General features: G+C 41.2%; 1 protein-coding gene across 3 annotated transcripts in view; it reads right to left on the minus strand.

Annotated features, from left to right (window-relative positions):
- Nucleotides 1-2,884: 2,884 nt before the first annotated feature.
- The window catches only part of apaf1 (apoptotic peptidase activating factor 1), a 215,259-nt gene continuing 192,097 nt past the window's right edge, over nucleotides 2,885-26,046 (minus strand). For 2 of the 3 annotated variants that reach the window (XM_078553441.1, XM_078553440.1), the window contains one exon: nucleotides 2,885-3,744. In XM_078553441.1, the coding sequence (XP_078409567.1) occupies nucleotides 3,598-3,744 (147 nt within the window). In that variant the 3' untranslated portion in view covers nucleotides 2,885-3,597. The remainder of the gene's footprint in view (nucleotides 3,745-26,046) is intronic. The other variant, XR_013578123.1, reaches the window with a different exon arrangement.

Raw genomic sequence — 26,046 nt, forward strand, 5'->3', positions numbered from 1 at the left:
ATATCAATTTTTCCCCTAATATTGCTGTGGGGTACTGAAGCAGGTTTATGGTGACTGTGTGTATGTTTGTTTGTGCATGTGTCCAGTTTAATTAAACTGCAATCAGACTGCAAGGTTGGAATCATCAAAAGGGATTAGGTGTAAAACCGGCATTTGAAATAGAGATGGGTAAGCTAGGGTAAAGGCTCAGTAGATACAGTGCAAATGGAATTTGCATTTTTAGATAAGTTGAGAGGCTGTTTGATTTTCAAAGGGACATGATAAGATGTTTATAACTGGAAAGATAAATAAGGAAAAATTATTAAGTTTATTTTTCCCGCAAGTGCTGGTTGTAATGACATGAAAGATTTCTATGTTCTGGGAAAAACAACTTCCAAAGACAGGTTGAAACAATGGAATTTACAGACCAAAAAGGAGGAAATATATTTAAAGAAGGATTGAAAGCTATGTGGGGTGTGGCCATGTGAGATCTTGAAAAGTGCACTGTGTGAAACAGACTTGTGGGAAAAAGCCTCTGGTCACCCTGGAGAAGTTTGCTGTTCCAGTAACCAAGGTTTTGTTAAAAGCCTTTGGAGTTCCATTGTCAAGTAAAAGGGGGAAAAAAACCTGCGAAATACCTCCCTTATAGCAACAGTGGGTGCTTGTGCTAATATTGCTGTTTTATAGATTAAGAATCTATTTGGACTGTTGCCTGAAAGGGGTGTGTAGTTGGGAATCTAATTAAGTAGAAATCTTGTGAGAACTGTTATAAAACTAAGTGTAATTGTGTAACTGTAGTATTGTGTGTTTTAAGTTTTCTTTTCTTTTGTTAATAAATGTTTTAATTTAATCTTTAAAATCTCTAAAGGTGGTAGTGGACTCATTACTCCTGACTTCAGTGCACAAACCTTTTCATGACAAATACAAATTGCAAAATTGTTGTGATAGCCTGGCCAAGTTTTCCTTTGGGATTTGGTCAGCCTGGTAAATACCACCTGCCATATCATAACAGATGCTAAACCCAAGTGCCACAAGACAGCTTTTTCTGGGGTTCTCAAACAATTTGCTTATAATCAGTTAGTGTTCAGCCAGTTCTACTGCCTCTTCTACTTACAATGGATGCTTGTTTCTGTATTACATGTTTTTCTACGGAAGTCTCTCCAAAAATGTAATACAATTTAAGAGGTTTATTTTTCAATGCTATGAAAGTTGGTCTACACTGCAATCTTACCATTACTACAAGGTGAAAATTCTAAAATTTAATGGATCTAAAAGATAACAGCACATTGAACAGTCACTTTCCAAATAGTTATGGAAAATTTGCTGTTTCAGGATATTCTGGCACTTATTTAACTTTCTGAAGAATACTATTAATCAGAAGTACCAAATGTAGGATCTTTTGCTTTCCTCATTTATCCATGCACCATAAAATTCTACCAAAGTACAACCAAAAAATAATATCCAGGCTTGGGCTGACATGTGGCAAATATCATTCGTGCCACATAAGTGCCAGGCAATGACCATCTCCAACAAGAAAGAATCTAATCATCGCCCCTTGACGTTCAATTGCATTACCATCACTGAATTCCCCATTATCAACATCCTGGGGGGTTACCATTGACCAGAAACTGAACTGGACTAGCCATATAAATACTGTGGCTACAAGAGCAGGTCAGAGGCTACGAATCCTGCCATGAGTAATTCACCTCCTGACTCCCCAAAGCCTGTCTAACATCCACAAGGCGTAAGTCAGGAGTGCGATGAAATACTCCCCACTTGCCTGGATGAGTGCAGCTCCTACAACATTCAAGAACCTTGACACTGTCCAGGGCAAAGCAGCCCGTTTGATTGGCATCCCTTGCACAAACATTCACTCCCTTCATCACCAACGCACAGTAGCAGCGGTGTGTACTATCTACAAGATGCACTGCAGAAATTCACTTAGACAGCACCTTCCAAAGCCACGACCATTATCATCTAGAAGGACAAGGGCAGCAGATAGATTGGAACACCACCACCTGGATGTTCCCCTTCAAGTCACTCACCATCCTGACTTGGAAATATATCGCTGTTTCTTCACTGTCGTTGGGTCAAAATCCTGGAACTCCCTTCCTAATAGCACTGTGGATGTACCTACACCACATGAGCTGCAGCAGTTCAGAAAGGCAGTTCACCTCCACCTTCTCAAGGGCAACTAGGGATGGGCAATAAATGCTGGCCCAGCCAGCAAAGCCCACATCCTGTAAATAAAAAAAGCATCAGGCTGCCTTTGTGGAATGGGGTTTTCCTTAAAGACTGTGAATATGGTTGATGGTACTATATTATCTACCAAAACTCACCATTTATCTGAAGTTAATTTTCTCCCACTTCAGGAATCCTCCATGCCGTGCATTTTATTGCACCTGAGGCAACGATTTACTTCTGAACCAAACCTGTGGCGCTCCAGGCTTGAACTCATTTTTTTCATCACTTCTTTCACTCAGATTAGGTGAACAACTGGGGGAGATGGTGGTTTGATGGTAATATCACTGGATTGATAATCCAAAGGCCAATGCTAATGCTCTGAGGACATGGGTTCAAGTCCCACCATGGCAGCTGGTGGAATTTAAATATAAAGCTAGTGTCAGTAATAGTGACCATGAAACTATCATCGCTTGTTGAAAAAAACCCATCTGGTTCACTAATGTCCTTCAGGGAATGAAATCTGCCACCCTTACCTGGCCTGGCTACATATGACTCCAGACCCACAGCAATGTGGTTGACTCTTAACTGCCCTTGTAATGGCCTAGTAAGTTCAAGGGCAATTAGGGATGGGCAATGTTATTCCAAAGAAATATCAAAACTCAACAAAAAGTTACTATACCCTTACTATATCATTTTTACAAATAAAGTCAGCATAAATATATTAAATAGTCATGAAAATTTTAATTGCATGAAGTATGAAAATAAAATCGGTAGAAACAGGCAATTGAAATTGAATTACAAATATGAACTCAACATTCTATGAATTAAATACTGATTTCATTAATTGTAGACCTCTTATTCAGGACTGAATTATAACAACCCTCTGAACACTGTTTCTGAAGACTTATCAAAAAATTTCAGAAATTTAACAGAACATCCTTTCCTAACAGGTGAAAAGATGCAATCATGGTCAGCAGAAAAGTCAGAGGGTTTTTTTTTTTGAACAGCACCAAGCACATATCGCAAGCCACTTAGGTACTCTAAATCTTTATAAACTGATCATGCTCTCAAAATCTCTGTAAACTGCTTACTGTGCTCCAAATTTTAATGTGCACTGCCACAGAGTTTCAAAGCAATAAAACACCAGCAGTGGAATCACAGAACCCAGAGCTTGTGAATAACAGAAAGAAACATCACACACTGTTCTTGCATGCGGTGCCCTTACGGCACTCTTCCCATAAAGCTGAAGTCTCCGACAAATTCCAGTGGCTCAGTAGCAATTTTTGTATGAAAAATTAGAAAATACAAAAGGCTCTCATTCCATATCTTGCTTTGTCTGAATGTTTAAAGAAAGCATTTTTAAGTGCAATAAATTACAACCTCTTCCAGTAGTACCATAAACGTTTTTCTTCTGTTTCTTCAGAGTAAGGAGTTTCAGTTTATCATTTTCAAGATGTAGAGTATTCCAATGTTATCAATAGTTACATAGGTCTTGAAGTCAGATGAAACATGTATGGACTTCAGGTTTGTCCCATTAGTGTAGAATGTCTGCAGAGATTCTCCAGTATTCATATCCCACCACTGTAAAAGAAATATAGTGATTTTAGTTTTTACCATTCACTTTTATGAACAAATGCTATTTGTACTTGGTAGCACAAAGCTTTTACCGTTTCATTTTGAACTTAGTTTTTCAATGATAAAGGGAGGGGCAGTAAGGTAAAAGACCAAGATCCACAGTGCTGGATGGTCTCACCTATCCACATGCTTGACAGTTCCAAGGCAGCAACAGTCCAAAGCACGTGGCAATCGGGAGGAAAAAAAACACCAACAAGGAGTCGAAGAATTCATGCTCTATCACTTTGTGCAGAGTGTCCTGGAATGCAAATGGTCGGCACCAACTAACACTTTGCTGACAAGGTCTGGGCTCAGTTGACAGCAAACTTCAGCGTGGTTTGTTTCAATCTGAATTGGCTGGTTTTGGTTTTATTAGGAGCCATGGGCCAAAAGCACAGGTCCATCACTGGGCTGCAAGGCTCTCAATAGTATGCCAATCTCAGCCTGGACTCTGAAAGATGCTGTAGGTGTCAATTAAAGGTAGTTTAGTTCATCTAAATATTTAAAAGAATCTATTTTTAATAAAACATACTTTTAAATACATGCCAAATTTAATTTGACTACAAACATATGAACATGTGCAGATACAAACATATTAATTAGGAGCAAGAGTAGGCCACTTGGCCCCTTGAGCCTGCTCTGCCATTTAATAATGTCATGGCTGATCAGATTTCTCCACATTCCCACCTACTGCCTATAGCCTTTCACTCCTTTGCTTATCAAGAATCTATCTACCTTCAAAATATTAAAGACTCTGCTTCTACTGCCTTTTGAGGAAGAGAGTTCTAAAGACTCACGACCCTCAGAGAAAAATTCCTCCTCATCTCTGTCTTAAATGGGCAACCCTTTATTTTTAAAAAGTGACCCCTGGTTCTAGATTCTCCCACAAGAGGAAACATCCATTCCACATCCACCCTGTCAAGACCCCTCAGGATCTTATATGTTTCAATCGAGTTGCCTCTTACTCTTCTAGACTCTAGCGGATACAAGACTAGCCTGTCCAATCATTCCTCATAAGACAACCTATCTATTCCAGGTATTAGCCTAGTAATTCTTCTCTGAACTGTTTCCAACACATTTACATCATTCTTTAAATAAGGTCACCAATACTTTAGAGTATTCCAGATGTGGTCTTGTCAAAGCCCTGTGTGACTGAATGACTTCCCTGTCTTTCTATTCAATTCCCCTCACAATAAACGATAACATTCTATTACCCCTCTTAATTACTTGCTGTACCTGCATACTAACCGTTTGCGATTCATGCACTAGGAAACCTAGATCCCTCTGCATCTCAGAACTCTGCAATCTCTCACCATTTAGATAATATGCTTCCCTTTTATTCTTCCTGCCAAATGGATAATTTCACATTTTCCCACATTATACTTCATTTGCCAGATCTTTGCCCACTCACCTAACCTATTTCTATCCCTTTGTAGCCTCCTTATGTCCTCTTCATAACTTACTTTCCTACCTATCTTTGTGTCATCAGCAAATTTAACAACCATACCTTTGGTCTCTTCATCCAAGTTATTTATTTAAATTGTAAAAGGTTGAGGCCCCAGCACTGATCCCTGTGGCACACCACTCATTACATCTTGCCAACAAAAAAAATGACCCATTTATGCCTACACTCTGTTTCCTGGTAGCTAGCAATCTTTTATCCACGCCAATATGTTACCCCCTATGCCATGAACTTTTATTTTTTGCAATAACCTTCGATGCGGTACTTTATCAAACGCCTTCTGGAAATCTAAGTACAATACATCCACCGGTTCCTCTTTATCCACAGCACATGTTACTTCCTCAAAAAACTCCAATAAACTGGTTAAACATGATTTCCCTTTCACAAAACTATGCTGACTCTGCCTGATTACCTTGAACTTATCTAAGTGCCCTACCATAACATCTTTAATAATAGCTTCTAACGTCTTCCCTATTACAGATATTAAGCTAACTGGCCTGTAGTTTTTTGCTTTCTGTCTCCCTCCCTTTTTGAATAAAGGAGTTACATTCACTATTTTCTAATCTAATGGAACCTTCCCTGAATCTAGGGAATTTTGGAAAATTAAAACCAATGCATCAACTATCTCACTCGCCACTTCTTTTAAGACCCTAGGGTTAAACCCACCAGGACCTGGGGAGTTGTCAGCCTGCAGCAACAATTTGCTCAATACCACTTCCCTGGTGACTGTAATTTTTTTTTGAGTTCCTCCCTCCCTTCCATTTCCTGACTTACAGCTATTTCTGTGGTTACTTTTGTCCTCTATAGTGAAGAGCAATGCAAAATACCTGTTCGATTCATCTGCTAGCTCATGTTCCATTAATTCTCCAGCCTCACTTTCTAAAGGACCAATGCTCACTTTGTTAAATTTTCTTTTTTTAAATATCTACAAAAACTCTTGATATGTTTTTTTGTATTTCTAGCTAACTTTCTCTTGTACTCTAATTTTTCCTTCCTTATCAATCTTTTAGTCATTCTTTACTGATTTTTATATTCTGTCCAATCTTCTGACCTGCCACACGTCTCCTCGCAATTACATGCTTTAAGTTTGATAATGTCTTTAAATTTTTTAGTTAACCATGGATGGTGGTTAAAAAATGTGAAAATTATGAAATCATATGTACTTCTGACAAGTCAGATAAATTCAGTCTTATAGTGGATGTGTGAAATGAAAACATTCATGTGCCAATGCTCATTATCATTAATATTTCACATTTCATGTAAGTATCCCCACATGCTTTTTCAGGTATAAACATGTTATCATAGTGATAGCATTAATGAACATTTTAAAATAAAACGTACAAATTTAAAATTTATGTTCAAAGTATTAACCGTCCTTCTGATAAATCACTTTAAAAGCTGAAATGAAAACTTGCAGATGCAACAGCCCATTATTGAATAATGCACCACATAGACAAATGTTCAGGATGTCCATTTGCTTCTGGGAAAAATGCCAGGTTTTCTAAGTGATTATTTTGTCTAATGTTTCAAGAGGGTTAAAGTCATTGTTGGCACATTTCAGTAAAATATAGGGCTTGCATACAAAGTGACCAAAGATAACTCAGGATGACTAAGCTGATTTTCCATTGATTTTTTTTTAGGATTTTCATTTTTTCATTGCACTTGACATCTATACGAGAACATTCCAGATTCTTTTTGTAAAAGAGTAAACTCACTCTTATTTTCCTATTAGCTGTAACTGGTCCTGGTAAACCATGATGCTACTTTAAAAAAAAACTAGTAAGATGTTGGTCTCGTGCAGCGCTGCCTGACTGGGTAAGTACTAAAATACAAATCAGAAGAGGCGATGTTGACACTGATCAGACAGATCTGGAGTACCACTTGTATGGTTGGACTGCAATATCTCAGCAACAATATTACTGTCCTTGTAAGAGTGTGGTGTAGGTTGACCATGATGATGCCAGGTTTCAGAAATTTAAGCGATGAAAAAAATTAAGAAGTAATTGGATCTGCTCTCTTCAGAAAAAGAAGTAGAATTCGTGAAAGAATGAAGCATAGATCTTTCATGGGAAAGAGGAAATCCAGTGATATAGTTAATAGGCAGGGAGCTAGTGTTGAGACTGACCAAGAGGACAAGCTTCTTGTGCTAAATGGTTTCTTCCCATTCATAGAAGAATCCTATGTTGCCAAACACTGGAATAATTTTTATGCTATTGCATTTGGGTGAATGCGAACAGTGTCTGGATAAACTATGGAAGGCTTAAAGAACAAGGGAATCTTTTTTGATGTTTCAAACCTATATGATTATTTAAGATTTTGAACGCACTTTAGACCAACCCTTGTCAGGTCTCAAAAATTGAAAGAACTTGCATAAGAATTCCCCAAAATATTTCTCAAATAGATTAAGAGTATTTTCTGAAGTGTAGTCACTGTTATAATGTAGGAAACACAGTAGCCAATTGGCGCACAGCAAGATCTCACAAACAGCACTGTAATAACTATCAGATAGTTTGTTTTCATGGTATCGGTTGAAGGATAAATGTTGGCTAGGAAGCCAGGAGAATAATGCCATGCGTTCTTCTGTGCTTACCTGAGATCAATTCAACATCTTATCTAAAAGATGCTACCTCCAATAGAGCAGCCTCCCTCGGCTTTGCACTTAACTGCCGGCCTGGATTATGTACTCATCTCCGGGGACTGGGAGGAAAGGTAATATACCAAGACATCCGAGAAAGGTAAGGAAATAATCTTAAATAAAAACAAAAAGCTAAAAGCTACTACGGATGCTGGAAATCCAAAACAAAAACAGAATTACCTGGAAAAACTCAGCAGGTCTGGCAGCATCGGTGGAGAAGAAAACAGTTGACGTTTCGAGTCCTCATGACCCTTCGGCAGAACTGAAGTATAGTATATATATATATATATATATATATATATACCTATCTATACTTCAGTTCTGCCGAAGGGTCATGAGGACTCGAAACGTCAACTGTTTTCTTCTCCACCGATGCTGCCAGACCTGCTGAGTTTTTCCAGGTAATTCTGTTTTTGTTAAGGAAATAATCTTATTCTCCAATTTTCTGTATGCAATGCCACAGAAGATTGATGCGTGCCTGCATGGTACGTATGTATCTACGTCATTTATATTCTTGCTAAATCTGCTTTCAACTGCTGTTTCAACAAGACTAGTTGATATTTCAAGATATCAAAATGTAAGCAGCACATAACGACAGGCTGGGACACAACGCACATCATGTATGCATCACATTGCAAGGCTGCATATGAACCTAACATCAGACTATGATTCCAATTCATTCCACTCATTTGTCTTGTGGTGTCCATTGGTATTTGAATCATTCTTCGTAACTCTGGAGTCTGGAGGCCAGAGTGAGTAAGCACATTTCCCTTGAACTCCTGGAATTTGTTTTTGATCCTGGAATTTGTTTTTGATCCTGGAATTTGTTTTTGATTCTAGACTGGACTAAGAAATATGAGAAGTAAATTTCAGTGCAAGGTTCCAAATCTGGCTAACTGCCATCAGTCTCCAAAAATTGCTCATTAATTTGGGACAAGAAATTGTTGATCTTACTCAGAGGCAGGTGCGGGACAGAAGTCATAACATTGGTGCAGACTAGAGAACTTTAGCCTTCAGCTGGTCATGTGAAACCTGACCAGGGGATGCTTGATATGGAGTCTGGGAGCAAAAGGTATTCCAATAGATAACACTGACGTCCACTGCAAAAATCACACACACTAAAAAGGAATCTATTTTCTAGTTGCACACTTTTGTAAATGGTCAGTAATGTAAAATTACAAATACCCAGCATTTCACAAACAATTTCTTACAAGGCACCAGCAAAATGGACTAATGCACAATTTTGTGAACTGAGATTAATATTGCCAAAATATTGTGAAACATGAATGCTCGTTTCGTTGCTTTAGCTATAACCAACACAATTGCATGAACTAATCAACAATGAATACTGAGATACTGCTCAGCCAAGTAGAAGAATTAAGTTGGTTCCTGGTCTAGCTACTGGCATTTTAAATTATTCGGTTAAAAGTATTTGTGCTGTTCTGATTCTCATTGCAATGTATTGCAAGTAAACTGCAGGGTCTAACATGTACAGGAGAAATACAGCAACATAAATATGGCTGACACTGCTTGGGATTACATTTACTGCTGCTTCCAACAAAGGAGCTTTATTATACATGCCTAGCAACACTTTGTCAAAATTAAGTATGACAGCTCTAATACAATTCTTTCCCATGAAGCATTTTCAAAATATATGATCACTTTGCTGTACAAAATGAGTGCAGCATAACTTATGCCATATGTTAGTCAGACCTTACTGAACAGCGTCAACATTGACATTCTATAATGACAGGCTCTTTCAATCTAAAGATCGTTTATCCAAAGATGATAAAAGCATTCTCTTAGAAGGAAACTGCTCTATATGTCAGAACAGCATAAGTAGTTCATCAAATAAATGCCAAACTGAATCCATGCAAACTAAGAAAAATAGCCATTATTTCTAGAAATTCACACCTGGGGTTATTTCTGCTGTGCAATTTTCTGTAATGGTGGCTGTCAGCTACTGAGCTGCAAATTGATGCATTGATGCTAACACACAGGTGGAAAGGAATTTCACATTCAGCTGAGCAAGGCTCCTAAAAAAAAAATTAACGCAGCCTGCAGTGTGGAACCAACATGCTGTGGATCTTAAAGATTTGTTTCCTAATGGCAGACCCTCTGGCAAGTTATTCATCATTAGGTTTGCTCATACCAATGCATGTTAACTTATTCTGACCACCTAAAAGGAGAATACTGGGAGATATTTCATTCTTCCAATGAACCGCCTTCTAGCATTATTCCAACATCTGGAAAAGCCAGAGGGGATTGTTAAATCCTACTCATAATTCATGTTAAATTAAGGTAATTAAGAAATTGCTGTCACCACCTGTAAAAAACGATATATAAATTCAACCACTACTGAAATGCATTAAATGTAATATCATATTCTTCTAAGTGAAAGGCGACCAAGTACTTCCTTTGCTGTCTAATGTAGTTTCCCTTCCATGGTAAAAGACAGTGTCAGCAAAAATAATCAAGTTATCAAAAGAATATTAGAAACAAAACTGTGTAAATGAATGGAGATTATTGACCAGTTGCTCGGGGATCATTCAGACTGTGCTCACAGGATTTCATGGGTTATTAATATGCAACACAGCAATTAGTACAGTACCCTATCCAAAAGAAATAATGCCATCTTATTGGACCCATGTGTCATGAAAATGTAATAATTTTCATTATATTATTGTGATTTATTGTAGAAGTGGGTTAATAGTGGAGTTTGGATTAGTTTCTCTGTGTCTATGTGTGGGGGATTTAATTGAATTGGAGACAGCTAGTCTGGAGGCTTTGAATCATCAACAAGAAGCTAGGTTTGAAATGCTAAATACGTAAACATGGTTGAAGTTTTAGAATGTGAGTGTAAGGAACATTTTCAGTTTTAGATAAATTAGGTTAGTTTGAATTTCAAAGGGATGGTAAGGTGTAACACCTAGCCAGAAGATGCTAAGCCAAACAGTATGTTTATTTTTCACAAAGGTTACTGATAAAATTAGTACTATGAAATATTTATATTCTGAGAAAAGTAAAGTTGCAAAAACATATGGGAACAATGGAATTTGCATTAAAAGGGAGAAACATGTAAAGGAGATGAGGCTGTGTGTCAGGGGAGAAAGATTTCTAAGATCTAACAAGTGTGAAAAGCCTCCAGCCTCTGTGCATCAAGTTGCTGTCAACAGGGTCCTGAAGCTATGAAAACTCACTTTGAATATCACTGTCCAGGGTATCATGTTGCCGATGCTGCCAAACGTTAACTGATTTCTTCTCCGCCGATGCTGCCAGACTTGCTGAGTTTTTCCAGGTAATTCTGTTTTTGTTTTTTATCATGTTGCTTTGCCTGGGTCTGTTTAAATCTATTTGTATTTACTGTTGCCTTAATGGAGGTGTAGCTGGGAGCCAGATTAATTAGGGGTTTTAGTATTTATATTATAGTAGTAATTTATAGACTTGTGTGCTTGAAATCTTTTCTTTTGTTAATAAATGTTTTAGTTTTCTAAAACCTCTGAAGTCTTGGTAGTCTTATTACTTCTGAATTCAGGGCACGCATCTCAAAATAAAATACAAATTGCAAAACAGTTGTGCCCGCGTGATCAAGTTTCCCTCATGGATTTGATCTGCCTGGCACACATCTGCCACGTCATAACACATGATCAATCTCAATTTACTATGGTAGTCTTTTATATTGTGCAAGCTGAACCTTTGTAGGATTCAACAGGTAAAGAGGCATTGGGCAAATGATTTAATGGGGTAACTTTAACTTAACACAAAATTAAATGCATTGCCCATGATATAAAATGGGTTACTATTCCTCACAATCATGGTTACCGAATATGCCAAACTGTTTGCAAATTACAGTATCTGGGATGACAGGGTTTTTACTGATGTTTTTGGACTGGATTTGATGATTCCATCCATCTTCTTGTGATGTGGGGTATAATGTGCTGCATTTTTTTTGCCTCTCAATCTTCAGTTGAACATTTAAAACATCCCATAAAAGTTGTATGTTAAGTTTCCTCAGTAATAATGATAGGTTATCTGAACTGCAATTCCTGAGTTTAGCTGTCTCTTTTCTCAGTATTTGACCTAATATGCGTGCATTATTAATGTCCAATAATATGTGAACATTTATTTCATGTTCAAGAAATTTTTCAAAAGTTTTTTTTAGAGACAGTGTTTAAGTGTACATTTCTTTTAATGGAAATAAGCTCCTTAATATTCTTCCCCATTTTTCACAATCACACAGTGCAGAAGAGGCCCTTCGGCCCATCAAGTCTGCACCAACACATGGGAAACACCTGACCTACCTACCTAATCCCATTTACCAGCACTTGGCCCATAGCCTTGAATGTTATGAAGTGCCAAGTGCTCATCCAGGTACTTTTTAAAGGATGTGAGGCAACCCGCCTCCACCACCCTCCCAGGCAGCCCATTCCAGACTGTCACCACCCTCTGGGTAAAAAAGTTTTTCCTCACATCCCCCCTAAATCTCCTGCCCCTCACCTTGAACTTATGTCCCCTCGTGACTGACCCTTCAACTAAGGGGAACAGCTGCTCCCTATCCGCTCTGTCCATGTCCCTCATAATCTTGTACACCTTGATCAGGTCGCCCCCTCAGTCTTCTCTGCTCCAACAAAGACAACCCAAGTCTATCGAATTTCTCTTCATGACTTAAATGTTTCATCCCAGGCAACATCCTGGTGAATCTCCTCTGCGCCCCTCCAGTGCAATCACATCCTTCCTATAATGTGGTGACCAGAACTGCACACAGTACTCCAGCTGTGGCCTCACCAAGGTTCTATACAACTCCAACATGACCTCCCTACTTTTGTAATCTATGCCGCGATTGATACAGGCAAGTGTCCCATATGCCTTTTTCATCACCCCACTAACATGCCCCTCCGCCTTCAGAGATCTATGGACACAAATGCCAAGGTCCCTTTGTTCCTCAGAACTTCTTAGTGTCATGCCGTTCATTGAAAACTTCCTTGTCAAATTACTCCTTCCAAAGTGTATCACTTCACACTTTTCAGGGTTATATTCCAGCTGCCACTTATCTGCCCATTTGACCATCCCGTCTATATCTTCCTGTAGCCCAAGACACTCAACCTCACTGTTAACCACCCGGCCAATCTTTGTGTCATCCGCAAACTTACTAACCCTACCCCCCACATAGTCATCTATGTCGTTTATATAAATGACAAATAATAGGGGACCCAGCACAGATCCCTGTGGTACGCCACTGGACACTGGCTTCCAGTCACTAAAGCATCCTTCTGTCATCACCCTCTGTCTCCTACAACTAAGCCAATTTTGAATCCACCTTGTCAAATTACCCTGCATCCCATGTGCATTTGCCTACTTTATAAGTCTCCCATGTGGGAACTTGTCAAAGGCTTTGCTGAAATCCATATAAACTACATCAACTACACTACCCTCATCTACACACCTGGTCACCTCCTCAAAAAATTCAATCAAATTTGTTAGGCATGACCTCCCTCTGACAAAGCCATGCTGACTATCGCTGATCAAACCTTGCCTCTCCAAGTAGAGATAGATTCTCTCCTTCAGAATTTTCTCCAATAGTTTCTCTACCACTGACATGAGACTCACTGGCCTGTAGTTCCCTGGCTTATCTCTACAACCCCTCTTAAATAGCAGAACCACATTAGCTGTTCTCTAGTCCTCTGGCACCTCCCCCGTGGCCAGAGAGGAATGAAAAATTTGAGTCAGAGCCCCTGCGATCTTCTCCCTTGCTTCCCTCAGCAGTATGGGACATGAGCACAAATCATCTGGACATGGAGATTTATCCACTTTTAAGCCTGCCAACACCTCCAATACTTTGTCACTCCTTATATCAATTTGCTTATGAACCTCGTAGTCTCTCTCCCCGAGTTCCATACCTTCATCCTCATTCTCTTGGGTGAAGACGGATGTAAAGTATTCGTTCAACACTTTATCGATGTCCTCTGGCTCCATCCATAGATTGCCCCCATGGTCCCTAATGGGCCCTACTCTTTCCATGGTTATCCTCTTTCCATTGATATATTTATAGAATATCTTGGGATTTTCCATACTTTTACCAGCCAGGGCTTTGTCATATCCCCTCTTTGCTCTTCTAATTGCTTTCTTAAGCTACACCCTGCATTTTCTGTGCTGCACTAATGCCTCCGCTGATTTGCTTCCCCTGTAACTGCTAAAAGCCTCTCTTTTCCTTCTCATCATATCCTGAATATCTCTGGTCATCCATGGTTCTCTGGGATTGTTACTCCTTCCTATCACTCTGGAGGGAACATATTGAGCTCTTACCCACCCCATTTCCTTTTTAAACGCCCCCCACTGCTCCTCTGTAGATTTCCCCACAAGTAGCTGTTCCCAGTCTACCTTGGCCAGATCCTGCCTTATTTTACTAAAATCCGCTCTCCTCCAATCCAAAACATTTTTTTGCAACTCGTCTATTTCTTTGTCCATAACAAGCTTAAATTGTACTATGTTGTGGTCGCTATCACTAAAATGCTCCCCCACCACCACCTCAGCCACCTGTCCAGCTTCATTCCCCAGAATTAGGTCCAGCACTGCGCCGTCCCTTGTTGGACCCTCTACGTATTGACCTAAAAAGTTCTCCTGTACACATTTCAAGAAATCCAGTCCATCCAAGCCCTTAATACTATGTCTATCCCAATTAATGTTGGAAAAGTTGAAATCACCTAATATAATTACCCTATTGTTATTGTTTTTACACACCTCCACAAATTGTGCACATATTTGCTTCTCAATTTCCCGCTGACTATCTCGGGGCTCTATAATAAACACCTAACAATGTGGCTACCCCTTTTTTATTTCTAAGCTCTACCCACAAAGCTTCATTCGATGCCCCCTCCAAGATATCATCTCTCGTTACGGCAGTAACTGACTCCTTAACTAATAATGCAATGTCTCCCCCTCTTTTACCCCCTCCCCTGTCTTGCCTGAAGACTCTATATGCTGGAATGTTGAGCTGCCAATCCTGCCTCTCCCTCAGCCATGTCTCCCTTTAGAATTTTTCTTTACAGTAGGAATATACTTATTCTGAGTATTCTGAAATGTCTGCCACTGCTTTTATATTGATCTATCCCCTAGCCTAGTATCCCAGTTCATTTCAGCTAGCTCAGCTCTCATCCCCACACAATTGCCCTTATTTCAGTTTAAACTTCTAGTCATAGGCCCACTCTTCTCCTTTCCAAACTGGATGTAAAATTCAATCATATTGTGGTCACTGCTACATGGGGGTACATTCACTCTGAGGTCATTAATTAATCCTGTCACATTACACAATACCAAGTCTAACATAACCTGCTCTCTGGTTGGTTCTAGAACTTGCTGCTCTAAGAAACTATCTTGAAAGCAATCTCTGAACTCCTCATCCAGGCCACTACTGCTAAACTGGTTCTTCCAGCCTACACGCAGATTAAAGTCACCCATGATTACTGCCGTCCCTTTATCACAAGCACACAATATTTCTTCTTATATGCTTTGTCCTACATTGTGGTAACAGTTAGAGGGCTTGTAGACCTCTTCCACTAGTGACTTCTTTCACCTACTATTCCTCATCTACACGCAAACCGACTCTACATCCTGAACCAAGATCATCTCTAACTATTGCACAAATGCCATCCTTGATTAACAGTGCTACCCCTCCACCTTTACCTAGCTTCCTATTCTTCTTGAATGTCATATGCCCCTCAATATTCAGGACCCAATCCTTGTCATCCTGCAACCATGTCTCCGATCATACTTATTTACTTCAATGTGTGCTATCAATTTGTTTACATTGTCATGAATGCTACACACATTCAGATACAGCGCCTTTAGTTTAGTCTTTTTGTTACCTTTGTAACATCTAGTCCTGATTCTTTGTGCATTCTTAGGCTTTTCTCTCTCTATACATCCTTTGACCCTCATTTTCCATGTTACTATTTTCCTCCCTTACCTTGTTTCTACTCTTTGATATATCATACCTTTCCACATTTGAGCCCTTACTCCCTCTATTTAGTTTAAAACCCTCTCTACTTCCCTGGTTATGTGGCTCACTAGGACATTGGTCCAAGCACGGTTCAGGTATAGAGTGCCCCAACGGTACAGCCCCCACTTTCCCCAGTACTGGGTTCAGTGTCCCACAAACCGGAACCCACTTCTCCCATACCAGTCTTTGAGCCACGTATTCATCTCTCTAACTTTAAGTACCCTATGCCAATTTGCATGCGGGTCAGGTAATAATCCAGAGGTTATAACCTTTGACGTTCCGCTTTTCAATTTAGTGCCTAGCTCCTCATACTCTCTACGCAGAACCTCTTTCCTAGTTCTACCTATGTTGTTGGTATCTACATGGACCATGACAACCGGATCTTCCCTCTCGTACTGCAAGTTCCTCTCCAGCCCTGAGCAGATGTCCCAAACCCTGGCACTGGGCAGGCAACACAGCCATCTGGATTCTCGCTCTTTGCTGCAGAGAACAGTGTCAATCCCCCTCACTATACTATCCCCTACTGCCACTACATTCCTTTTTTTCTCTCTCCACTTGGGTGGCTTCCAGTATCATGGTGCCATGGTCAGTTTGCTCATCCACGCTGCAGCCCATGTTCTCCTTCAAACAAGCTGAAAGAACCTCAAACTTATTGGACAATTGCAGAGGCTCACGCTCCTGCATTCCTGCCCTGTGGGTTCCCTTACCTGCCTCACTAAGTCATGCTCTCCTGTCCCTGGTCACTGACCAAATCAGAAGTCCCTATCCCAAGTGGTGTGACTGCCTCCTGGTATAAAGCATCCAGGTAACTTTCACCCTCCCTGATGTGTCACAGCGTAGGCAGCTCAGCCTCCAGCTCAATGACTCAGAGCCGAAGTTCCTCGAGCTGCAAACACTTACTGCAGACATGCGTATCCTGGATCACAATGTTATCCCAGAGCTCCCACATGCTGCAGTCTTGACACATCACTTGTCCTGCCATCCTTAATGTGTTTTAAATAATTACTTAATGATATTATTCACTTATTTATGTTGCTTTTTTATATATTTTATTAACTTTACCACTAATTTGTGTATTATTTTAAACCCTAGGGCTAGAATAGAACTTATCAGATACTCACCAAACAGCTAGCTCCTTTCCCTGTAGTAGAACAAGAAACTATTCTTACAGAATGAGAAAGATAGAAAAAAGAAATGAATACCTCCATCCCCCCTTCAACGAACTCCCCCACTCACCAAACTCCAAGTCTGCACTCAGTTTCCTCAGCTGCACTTGTTTGCAATTGTAAGATCTGTAACTACATCACATATGATCTATATAGCATCTGTGTCCAGCTGTGCAGTGCTTGGAGAAGACTGTGCCCTCAAACGCAGACTCTCTACTGTTGTCCCTTGTCACCACCATCTGGTCTTACTCACTTGTGAAGTGTGAGTTCCCAGGTGAAAACCCATTTATCTACATTAGTGGTCCCATCAAAATACAGGTATCTGAGCTGCTGTACAGCTGTGGGATTCCTGTCATGTTGCACACTTGCAAAAACTCATCTAGTTGAAGATTCATTGTTGGCCATTTCCACTGACTGCTGCTGCATGCGTAAAGAAACTGCCGGGGATAAAAGGCATGAATTAGTCCTAACGAGGTAAGGATATGTGGCAAGTTATCATTATGATATTTCACTCACTGTTGAAATCAAGTCAATGTGGCCAAGTGCCATGTGACATGAGTGGCTTGTATTTCATTGTGTCACCAGGTAGGCATGAGCTCACCTTGTCCCCATCTCTGAAAGCCCAAAATGTTGAAATCCCAGTGATTTTCAGTCCCTCCTCCTCTGCAGTTGTCAATTGGGAAATCTGTCAGTGTGCAACCTCGGGTTCTCTCCCCCTCTCTGGTGACCTGTGCTCTCTTCTCCTGCAAGCAGAGGAAGCACTGTCTAATGAGCAAGAGTAATTGCATGAGTTCTTTTAATGGATGGAATACATTTGTTGAGGATGACCATAAGGGAGTGGCATGAAATCACATAAGGATCAGGGTGACTGGAATGGTGGTTGGATAGATGTGGAGGTGAAGAAGGGCATACCCAAGGTTCATGGATGTGAGGAGTACTGGTGTGGCTTGAGAAGATAAGAGTTAGGGGTTTGGGTGATGCACAAAGTAGTTAGTAGGTGAATATACAGAGGTACTCACCTTTCCTGACATGCTTAGGTCATTGAACTGCTTCCTTCACTGAATACAGGAGTGTGGCACTCCAATCCTTCTGCCGACCCCCTCCCACCCACCATGCCGCCTCCATCTATGCCTGCTTGGTTTCAGCTACAGACTTATTCCTCCCATTGCTAGGAAAGAGTATCTCTTTCGTACTCCTCACAGCATCATATCAAGGGAGCTGTCAGTTAAGCACATAAAGCAGCCTTTGACTCTCTGGACTCCATTGTGAGACTTCTTCCGCTCTACCTGTCAACTTCAGTTGCTCCAACATTCATGTTTGGATTCTCCCTTTAAATACCATAGCTTTTAAACTCTAGTAAAGGTTTTAAGCCTTTTTAAAGTTTGATGCTAGTCCTCAGCATGCCCACTGCCACTGATTGGACAAGAAACCCAGAAGCAAAATAATAATGAGGTGGCTACATTAAGAAGTCATTGACGGATGCGCTGAGCTTACTTCTGGGTTTTCCGCTCCCAGTGCCTCTTCCAATTAATATTGGAGCCAATGTTTTAGAACAGGAACAGACCTTTAGGAAGAAGAGACAGGGGAGCATGATCATTTGCTGACATGAATGCTTGTTGATCTGCAACCAATAGCTGAGGAATCCTGCCAAGGATCTATCCTTGCCACCCCCACCACCCCATTTCTCATTGACATGCTGCCCCTCAGTGAAATCCTCTGAAAGCACATCAGGTTCCACATGTAGGCTGATGACACTCAATTCTACCTCATCACCACCTCTCTCAACTCCAGCACTGCCTTTGATTTGTCACGCAGCTTGTCCATGGACAAGAAGCAATTTCCTCCAATTAAATATGGAGAAAACCAATGCCGTTAGCTTCAGTACTCACCACAAACTTTGTTCCTTAGCCTCCATTCTATCTCTCACCCTGGTCACTGTCGCTGAGATTGAACCAGACAGGCATAACCTCGGCATTCAATTTGACCCTGAGATGCACTTCTGTATCCATATTCTCTCCATCAACAAGGCTTTCTGTTTCCACCTCCGTAGGATTATCCATCTCTGACTCAACCTCAGCCCATATGTCACTCAAGCCCTCATCCATACCTTTGTATCTGCAGTTTGGACTATTCCAATGCGTTTCTGGTCTGCCTCATATCTCCCGGCCTCCACATCCTAACTTGCACCAAGCCCCATTCACCCATGGTTACTGACTGATGGCTCTTGGTCCAGCAACACTTCAAATTTAAAATTTTCATCTTTGTGTTCAAATTTTCCATAGCTTCACTCCCTATCTTTGTAACTTCCTCCAGCCCTACAGTCCTTTGAAGACTCTGCACGCCTCCAATTCTGGTCTCTTGTACATCCCTGATTTCCTTCACCCCATTATTGGCAGCTGTTCCTTCAGCCATCTAGGCTCTAAGCTTTGAATTACCTCACTAAAAATCTCAATCTCTCCATAATGTTTTTGTTCTTTAAAATGCTCCTTAAAATTTACCCCTCTCACCAAGCTTTTGGTCACACGTCGTTTTATCCCTGAAAAGGCTTAGTGTCAAATTTTGCCTGATAACATTCCTGTAAAGCACCTTTGGATGTTTTACTATGTCAAAGACACTATATAAAATCAAATTGCTGTATGAATAAAAGGGGTAGACTCTCGAATCCCTGTATAATGCAAAGTGATGTTTTCATTGTAATGGAACGAAAGGAGATCATTATCCCTCTGCAATCCTTCATCTATGAGTAACCTGATCTTAAATCACTGAAAATGACTTAAAAAAAACTATACCGAGCCATTTATTAGTTTCATTATTGTAGACTAATTGGTTTCTTAGCAAACTAAATATTTTTGAATATGTAACAACGTTGAAAATGTGCCCACTGACACCTGGGCACCGGAAAGCAAGCTCAATTTGAAGAGCCATCTCAAATGGTTGCAATAGGCAGAAACCTGCCACCTTCATCATTTCAATCTGGGGGGCATGGCCACTTTTGTAAGCAGGGCTGGCTTGGGAGCAAAATGATTTTTAAACCAGCATTATTCAAGATCGCAAAGACTCGATTCGTGTTTGATTTAACTTAAGTTTAAAATTCCATAGCTTTTGTTCTGATTTGACTAATTTCACCAAATTTTGTGCTGAGAAAACAAACGGAAACTATACCCCAGAGACTGAAAGGGGATCACTCCCTCTCACTGCAGAATGTTTGGTGGTGCTTTTGTAGCCACAGGCTGAAAGGAGTTCATCACTGTAAAATGCAGAGTGATGTTTTCGTTGTAACAGAATAAATGTACTATGCTGAACATTTTTTTTGTTGTAACCACATCAAAGAGGATCACTCCCTGAGTCACTCTACAATGCAGAGTGATTTTTATTCTAACAGAATCAAAGGATAAAACACTGTCTATCCTTCTACAATGAAGAGTGACGCTTTCATTGTAGCAGAGGGAAAGTGATCACTATGACTCTACAATGCATGGTAATTTCACTAACAGACTGAAAATGATCGCTCCCTCAATCACAGCACAATAGAATGCAGGGGAATATTTTCATCGTAATAGAGTTAAAAAGACCACTCTCTATAACTGGACAACGCAGACAGGTCACTCTGTATCAAAGCACAATTCAGAGTGATATATTCACTATAATAGGGACTCACCTTCTACATAATGTACAATGCAGTATAACAAAGTCCCTGTTGTATTTCTGAACAATACTAATATTCTGGCTTTTGATGGTTCATGCTGAAACACGTGGGCAAACTGACTAATAGCATCAATTGTAGTTCATTCGCACTTGGTTTCCTATCTATAGCCTGTTGTCTCCTCATCTGCAGGTGTAAATATCTTTGAGCAAGGAAATAGTGTTGATTATCTAATTTGTCCCTTTAGAACTAATCAAACTTTAAACATTCCAATAGGCCGGATCTTCAGCAGAAGTGAAGTTATAGTAAGAGCTCTCAATACAAAATGCCAATTCATTGTTAAATTTTATTAAGGGACCCAACCAAATATTTCATTGTCCACCCCATATCAAGTTTTAATTTTACAACATACTCTTGGGAGTCACAATTTTCTTAATTGGGTCAATCAGGTCAACGAGAAAACTCTATACATAATGCTCTGAAATCTTAAATAAGTTTCTCAACATACTTCAGTTAGTCTATAAATATCTTATCAGAGCCTTATTAAAATACTGTGCTCTCATTTTGCATCTTGCTGAACCGGGAAACAGGCTTCCTATGTTGCAAAGAATCAGAAAATGTATAAAACATGCTGTGGATGCATTATAAAGCATCTAGCTTCCATTTTTACAATTTGGAATATTTTCTTTTGAAACAGCTCAGTTAATAGCAATCCAGAAGATATCAATCTCAGTCTTCGTCCCACCAAAATTTGATCCCTTGATATATTGAGGTCTTTTTGTGGTTTACAGTTTGTATACTCTGCAGTAATGAGGATCAGGAAAGAAGGGCCCTAGAGTAATTGACTTAAAAGGTTTAATTTAAAGGGATAAGTCATGGCAGGAGCACTCAAAGCAGTGGTGTGCTCCTCGTGCTCCATGTGGGAAGCCGGGGACATTTCCAGTGCCCGGGACCAGCATGTGTGCAGGAAGTGTGCCCAGCTGCAGCTCCTGGAAGCTCGGGTTTCAGAGCTGGAACGGTGGCTGGGGACACTGTGGAGCATCTGCGAGTCTGAGAGCATCGTGGATAGCACGTTTAGAGAGGTGGTCACACCGTAGATGAAAGGACTTGAGGAAGGAAGGGAATGGGTGACCACCAGGCAGTCCAAGAGAAACAGACAGGTAGTTCAGGAGTCCCCTGGGATCCTGCTCGCAAATCGGTATTCCATTTTGGAGGCTGATGAGGGTGCTGGTTCCTCCAGGGAGTGCGGACAGAGCCAAGCTTCTGGCACCATAAGCAGCCTGTTGTACAGGAGGGGAGGAAGAGGGGAAGAGCAATAGTAATAGGGGATTCTATAGTCAGGGGAACAGATAGGCGCGACTGTGGCCGTCAACATGACTCCAGGATGGTATGTTGCCTCCCTGGTGCCAGGGTCCGGGATGTCACTGAACAGCTGCAGGGCATTCTGAAGGGGGAGGGTGACAAGGCAGAGGTCATAGTACATATTGCTACCAAAGACATAGGTAGAAAGAGGGATGAGGTCTTGCATCAAGAATTCAGGGAGTTAGGCAGTAGACTAAAAAGCAAGACCTCTCGGGTTGTAATCTCTGGATTACTCCCAGTGCCACATGCTAGCGAGCTCAGAAATAGGAGAATAGCGCAGATGAATACGTGGCTTAAGAGTTGGTGCAGGAGGGAGGGTTTTAGATTCCTGGAACACTGGGACCGTTTCTGGGGAAGGTGGGACCTGTACAAGCGGGACGGTCTACATCTGAACCAGAGTGGGACTAACATCTATGTGGGTGTGTTTGCTAGTGCTGTTGGGTGGAGTGTAAACTAATTTGGTAGGGGGAGGGGACACAGAATGTTAGCAGAATAGGGACAATTCATAATACAGTAAAACAATCAAGTCAGAGGGAGTACAGCTGCAATAAGCTCAAGGGAGTAAGGCAAGGCTGGGTGGCCTCTACTTTAATGCCAGGAGTATTACAGGTAAAACGGATGAGCTAAGGGTGAGGATTGACATGTGGAATTGTGATATAGTAGCCATCACTGAGACGTGGTTGAGGGAAGGGCAGGATTAGTAGCTCAACATTCTTGGATATAGAATCTTCAGGCGAGACAGGGGAGGGGGTAAAAGAGGAGGAGGCGTTGCATTATTAGTTAAGGAGTCAGTTACTGCAGTAAGGAGAGATGATATCTTGGAGGGGGCATCGAATGAAGTTTGTGGGTAGAGTTTAGGAATAAAAAAGGGACAACCACATTATTAGGTGTTTATTATAGACCTCCAGATAGCGGGAAATTGAGGAGAAAATTTGTGCACAATTTGTGGAAGTGTGTAAAAACAATAATAGGGTAGTTATTTCAACTTTCCCAACATTAATTGGGATAGACATAGTGTTAAGGGCTTGGATGGAGTAGATTTCTTGAAACGTGTACAGGAGAACTTTTTAGGTCAATATGTAGAGGGTCCAACAAGGGACGGTGCATTGCTGGACCTAATTCTGGGGAATGAAGCCGGACAGGTGGCTGAGGTGGTGGTGGGGGAGCATTTTAGAGATAGCGACCACAACATAGTACAATTTAAGCTTGTTATGGACAAAGAAATAGATGAGTTGCAAAAAAATGTTTTGGATTGGGAGAGAGTGGATTTTAGTAAAATAAGGCAGGATCTGGCCAAGGTAGACTGGGAACAGCTACTTGTGGGGAAATCTACAGAGGAGCAGTGGGGGGCATTCAAAAAGGAAATGGGGAGGGTACAGGCTCAACATGTTCCCTCGAGGGTGATAGGGGAGTAACAAGCCCAGAGAACCATGGATGACCAGAGATATTCAGGATACGATGAGAAGGAAAAGAGAGGCTTTTAACAGGTACAAGGGGAGCAAATCAGCGGAGGCATTAGTGGAGTACAAAAAGTGCAGGGTGGAGCTTAAGAAAGCAATTAGGAGAGCAAAGAGGGAATATGAGAAAGCTCTGGCTGGTAAAAGTAGGGAAAATCCTAAGATATTCTATAAGTATATCAATGGGAAGAGGATAACCAGGGAAAGCGTAGGGCCCATAAGGGACCAAGGGGGCAATCTATAGATGGAGCCAGAGGACATCGCTAGAGTGTTGAATGAATACTTCACGTCCGTCTTCACCCAAGAGAATGAGAATGAAGGTATCGAACTTGGGGAGAGAGACTGTGAGGTTCTTAAGCAAATTGATATAGGGACTGACAAGGTATTGGAGGTGTTGGCAGGCTTAAAAGTGGACAAATCTCCAGGCCCGAATGATTTGTGTCCCAGACTGCTGAGGGAGGCAAGGGAGGAGATCACAGGGGCTCTGACTCAAATTTTTAATTCCTCTCTGGCCACGGGGGAGGTGCCAGAGGATTGGAGAACAGCTAATGTGGTTCTGCTATTTAAGAAGGGTTGTAGAGATAAGCCAGGGAACTACAGGCCAGTGAGTCTCATGTCAGTGGTAGGGAAACTATTGGAGAAATTTCTGAAGGGGAGTATCTATCTCCACTTGGAGAAGCAAGGTTTGATCAGGGATAGTCAGCTTGGCTTTGTCAGAGGGAGGTCATGCCTAACAAATTTGATTGAATTTATTGAGGTGGTGACCAGGTGTGTAGATGAGGGTAGTGCAGTTGATGTAGTTTATATGGATTTCAGCAAAGCCTTTGACAAGGTCCCACATGGGAGACTTATAAAGAAGGAAAAGGCACATGGGATACAGGGTAATTTGATAAGGTGGATTCAAAATTGGCTTAGTTGTAGGAGACAGAGGGTGATGACAGAAGCATGCTTTAGTGACTGGAAGCTAGTGTCCAGTGGCGTACCACAGGGATCTGTGCTCGGTCCCCTATTATTTGTCATTTATATAAACGACATAGACGACTATGTGGGGGGTAGGATTAGTAAGTTTGCAGATGACACAAAGATTGGCCGGGTGGTTAACAATGAGGTTGAGTGTCTTGGGCTACAGGAAGATATAGATGGGATGGTCAAATGGGCAGATAAGTGGCAGATGGAATTTAACACTGAAAAGTGAGAGGTGAGACACTTTGGAAGGAGTAATTTGACAAGGAAGAATTCAGTGAATGGCATGGCACTAGGAAGTTCTGAGGAACAAAGAGACCTTGGCGTGTGTGTCCATAGATCTCTGAAGGCAGAGGGGCATGTTACTGGGCTGGTGAAAAAGGCATATGGGACACTTGCCTTTATCAATCGAGGCATAGATTACAAAAGTAGGGAGGTCATGTTGGAGTTGTATAGAAACTTGGTGAGGCCACAGCTGGAGTACTGTGTACAGTTCTGGTTGCCACATTATAGGAAGGATGTGATTGCACTGGGCGGGGTGCAGAGGAGATTCACCAGGATGTTGCCTGGGTTGAAACATTTAAGTTATGAAGAGAGGTTGGATAGACTTGGATTGTTTTCGTTGGAGCAGAGAAGAATGAGGGGCGACATGATCGAGGTGTACAAGATTATGAGGGGCATGGACAGGGTGGATAGGGGGCAGCTGTTCCCCTTAGTTGAAGGGTCAGTCACGAGGGGGCATAAGTTCAAGGTGAGGGGCAGGAGGTTTAAGGGGGATGTGAGGAAAAACTTTTTTACCCAGAGGGTGGTGACGGTCTGGAATGCACTGCCTGGGAGGCGGGTTGCCTCACATCCTTTAAAAAGTACCTGGATGAGCACTTGGCACGTCATAACATTCAAGGCTCTGGGCCAAGTGCTGGTAAATGGGATTAGGGAGGTAGGCAGGTCAGGTGTTTCTCATGTGTTGGTGCTCGATGGGCCAAAGGCCCTCTTCTGCACTGTGATTCTGTGTGATTCTGTGATATGGCCTTTGTCGATTCTAACCTATTGATTCCAATTTGACTCTTCTGCTGCTACTTGTTCCTAACTCTCTGCAGTTCTTTCATGGTGCCTGGGCAGTCGGCCCCTGAGCAAGCTCCTCATTGTGCACATCTATCCAAGATAATTTTCTGCCTTCCATTGCTCTTTCTCACCCCAAGTCCTCTCTTCTGCTGCTCAAGTCCCGTTGATTTTAAATTTAGCCCAAACTTCAAGTTAACTGCTAATTTAACTGTTTGTTAGTTCAAACCCCATTCCCTGACCTAACATTGAGAGGTCTGATAACAATCTGGACATAAATGGATTTTCACTCAAATCTGGTTTCAAATACCTGGGGTTCCCTGGGAATCAGGAGCGCATTTCTGTGCTGGTCTACACTGGGTAAACAGTAAGACTCTGCTTCTGTTTATAATCTGTTCTGCTTTGATTTCTAAGTTAACGTGCAAAAGAATCTGGAAAGACATAGATTGCCTCTCAAGCTCGGCTTCAAATTCCTGGACTTCTCTCGACATCAAGATGACATTTATTGTCTGGGTCACACTGTTAG

This window comes from Cetorhinus maximus, chromosome 12 (assembly GCF_964194155.1).
Source record: "Cetorhinus maximus chromosome 12, sCetMax3.hap1.1, whole genome shotgun sequence".
Classification (NCBI taxonomy): domain Eukaryota; kingdom Metazoa; phylum Chordata; class Chondrichthyes; order Lamniformes; family Cetorhinidae; genus Cetorhinus; species Cetorhinus maximus.